General features: G+C 33.3%; 1 protein-coding gene across 1 annotated transcript; it reads left to right on the top strand.

The window, feature by feature from the left end:
- Positions 1–14: 14 nt before the first annotated feature.
- LOC100160273 (sialin) lies at positions 15–3,120 on the top strand. The gene is made up of 7 exons (XM_001952516.3): positions 15–86; positions 161–248; positions 398–621; positions 736–888; positions 980–1,112; positions 1,181–1,419; positions 2,664–3,120. The coding sequence occupies exons 1-7, from the start codon at positions 15–17 to the stop codon at positions 2,889–2,891; spliced, it is 1,137 nt and encodes a 378-aa protein (XP_001952551.3). The 3' UTR covers positions 2,892–3,120.
- The last annotated feature ends 238 nt before the right edge of the window (positions 3,121–3,358 follow it).

Raw genomic sequence — 3,358 nt, 5'->3', positions numbered from 1 at the left:
CAATCTTCACGCTGATGACTCCGTACGTAGCGTACATGGGTTCAGGACCACTGACAATTCTGCGGATCGTCGAAGGACTTGGAGAAGTAAAGATGGCGATTACCACTATATACGATTTCAATACAACTTTGGATTAATTTTAAAATTTTTTATTATCCAGGGAACTACCTTCCCGGCTCTCTGCACTCTCCTGGCCCAGTGGGCTCCACCAGAAGAAAAGGGAAAGCTCTCCACGCTGGTGTTTGCAGGTAAAGTATACATATCATAAAGTATAGATACACATTATATAATATTATATAAACGTGTTTATCGACTAGTAGGCGCCAATAATTTAGGAATCACACATTAACAAATATTGCTAACTTATAATGATAACAATAATGATATGTACTAACAGGTGTGCAAATCGGTAATATTTTTTCAAACTTCTTGAGTGGTTTCATCATACAATACATACCCGGTGGTTGGCCTAATGTATTTTACTTCTTCGGTATAACCTCGTTGATTTGGTTCGTGCTGTGGTGCATATTCGTTTACAATGACCCAAACTCTCATCCGTTTATATCAGACATGGAGCGTGACTATTTAAAACAGTCGATCGGAAGCCTAGAAAGGAAAAAGGTACGTGGGACGTCATTGATCAAATATATAGCTATAGCTTCGTGGCAAAACTAAATGTTCTTGCCTGACGTAACAAAAAATATCATAGTTTAATATTTGAATTGGTTATAATAGGACTTGGCCCCCACACCATGGAAATCCATATTAACGTCGTGGCCAGTATGGGCACTAATTATTGTTGAAGCAGGACATGACTGGGGTGGTTTCACAATTATCAGCGATCTCCCAAAATATATGAGTGACGTTTTACACTTTTCGATTACTGAGGTAAGTCTGATTAACTTCTACAGTTCTCATTGGGTGTCGTTTACAGGGTAAAATATACATAGAAGTAATTTTAAATGTTTACCATGTATAGAACGGTTTATTGTCGTCCATCCCATACATCGCCCAATGGGTTACGTCGATCTTAGCTAGCATATTGGCCGACCGGCTGATAAGCAAAAGAATAATGAGTGTAACTGCGGTCAGAAAAGTTTACGCTATTATAGGTGAGATTTAATGCGAAAACATAATTCTTAAAAATATCGGTGACTGACTAATAATGAAATGATTTTAGGAACTGTTGGACCTGGTATGGGTGTGATGTGTGCTTCGTTTGTTGGATGTGACAAAATGATCGCCACTCTGTGTTTTACTTTGGGTATGGCATTAATGGGATTCTGTTATCCCAGCATTCGTATCAATTCACTCGACTTGTCACCCAATTATGCTCCTACCATCATGGCACTAGTCAACGGTATTGGTTGCTTATCAGGAATGGCCACTCCATACGTCGCCGGAATTCTCACACCAAACGTAAGTTAATATTATAATATTCTTCGAGGTTTACTATGCAAAATACCACTAAGTGTGATTATTTCATTATATTGATCAATCTATATTTATGTATAAAAAAGATTTTACGTAAGGGTGGGACTTATGAACACGGAAACTCCTAAACAATTATCCCCAAGTTCCACACACATATTCCTTGAGACTCCAGGGGTGTTAAAAGCCTCATTTTCAACCCATATAGGCTGCTAGAAAGGTGGTTCACGAGGGGGTTTGTTGCTTATCGTGAAAATTGATTATTAATTGTTTATATTATGTACCTATATAAAGTTGGTATTAGTTACAAAATAAAAGAGACTTGTATATAATCTAAATATATTAAAATAATTTATGTCTGTAGCTTATTTACTTATAAACTCCTTGACAAATGTTGACAACATTTTCGAGACTGTTTTTAGTGATATTAGAACATTATGTTAGAGAATATTATGAGTCAAGTTTAAAAATATACAAAGTGCTATGTTCAATATACCAGAGGTAGATTGCCCACCTCAGTAGAATTAAACCACAATTGAGGAACACCGACTCCGATTTATCTGCACATTAAAACCGAGGTGTACCGTCAGTGAGGACGTGCTCGACTCTCATATAAGTACGGTTTTCCTTGTAATAAATGTTAATATTATTACAGAACAGTGTCATTTTGTTTTGTTATTTTCTTTGCCATTCCCATTACATAACAAAATGGCCATCCCCACAGTAATAAATAACATTTAAAAAAAAACTGTGACTAATTTTATTCAAATGTACCGCGTATCGAATATTCAAGCATCACGATACTTCAAAGCCAAGTTACTAACTAACGAGTATCTAGTATCGCGGTACTGCTTTTTGTGTATCTTAACCAACACTGTATCTATGTGGTTAGTCATAGTAACATTGTTTGTCAAGGTAATAATTCTTATAGTCATGATGTTGATAGAGAAATTAAGTAATACGAATATAAAATATGAAATTTATTTATCTCAATAAATTACATCTAAAAATAACTATATTATATTATTTTAAACGTTTTTAATCTGCAAATAGTTGAAATAATAGAGTTTTTGAAATTAATGATTTCTTTGGTTACACAAGCAACTTTGTTTGGTTTTCTTTTTACTAACAAAAGGTTAATAGTATAGATCTATACATGGGCATTCAGTATTACACCTAAATATTTCATGCAAATAAGTGCATAATAATTTATTACATTTTTAATTGTTCAGAGAACCGTCTTAGAGTGGCGTCTTGTATTTTGGATTATGATGATAGTCATGACAGCATCATCTGTGGTGTATGGGCTATTTGGATCCGGCGAGTTGCAACCATGGGACGACTTGGAACAATATTATCTAAAAGAAAAAGAAAAAGCAAAGAGGGGGTTACCTATGGACGAAAGATTAAGTATAATTTATTCAAAATCCATAGAAGATGGAAAATTGATAAATAATTAGAAACCTGACTACCTAATAATACGAACGATACTATCCTACACTGTAAATAATGTTACCTATTAGTTATATACTGATTATATAATGTGAATATTTATTTAGTTTGTAAATACTTGTTATATTTAGAACCATATTAATGTTTTAATAATATGTAAAAATAACAATAGGAAAATACATTATTTTTGTACATTACAATTTGTATATTAGTTTTGAATTAAATAAAAATTAAATTTGTAATATTTTTTTTTCTTTAGTAATAACTACAATTTCCTTATACATATTATAATAATATAAGAAGAATCATAATAATAATAAGGTAACGTTTTTTTTTCCAACATGTTAAGTTTATATAGGGCCTAGGCTTTGAAAATTTCCTAATAAGTGACATTCTGCAAAGTTAGAATTGAAAAAAGATAAAGGCTTATAAATCAACAGGGACGTAGCCAGAGGAGGGGTCCATGGGGTCTGTA

Source organism: Acyrthosiphon pisum, chromosome A1 (assembly GCF_005508785.2).
Source record: "Acyrthosiphon pisum isolate AL4f chromosome A1, pea_aphid_22Mar2018_4r6ur, whole genome shotgun sequence".
Classification (NCBI taxonomy): Eukaryota; Metazoa; Arthropoda; class Insecta; order Hemiptera; family Aphididae; genus Acyrthosiphon; species Acyrthosiphon pisum.
Note: the sequence above shows the minus strand (reverse complement) of the source record. Positions and strands in the feature narration are given on the sequence as shown.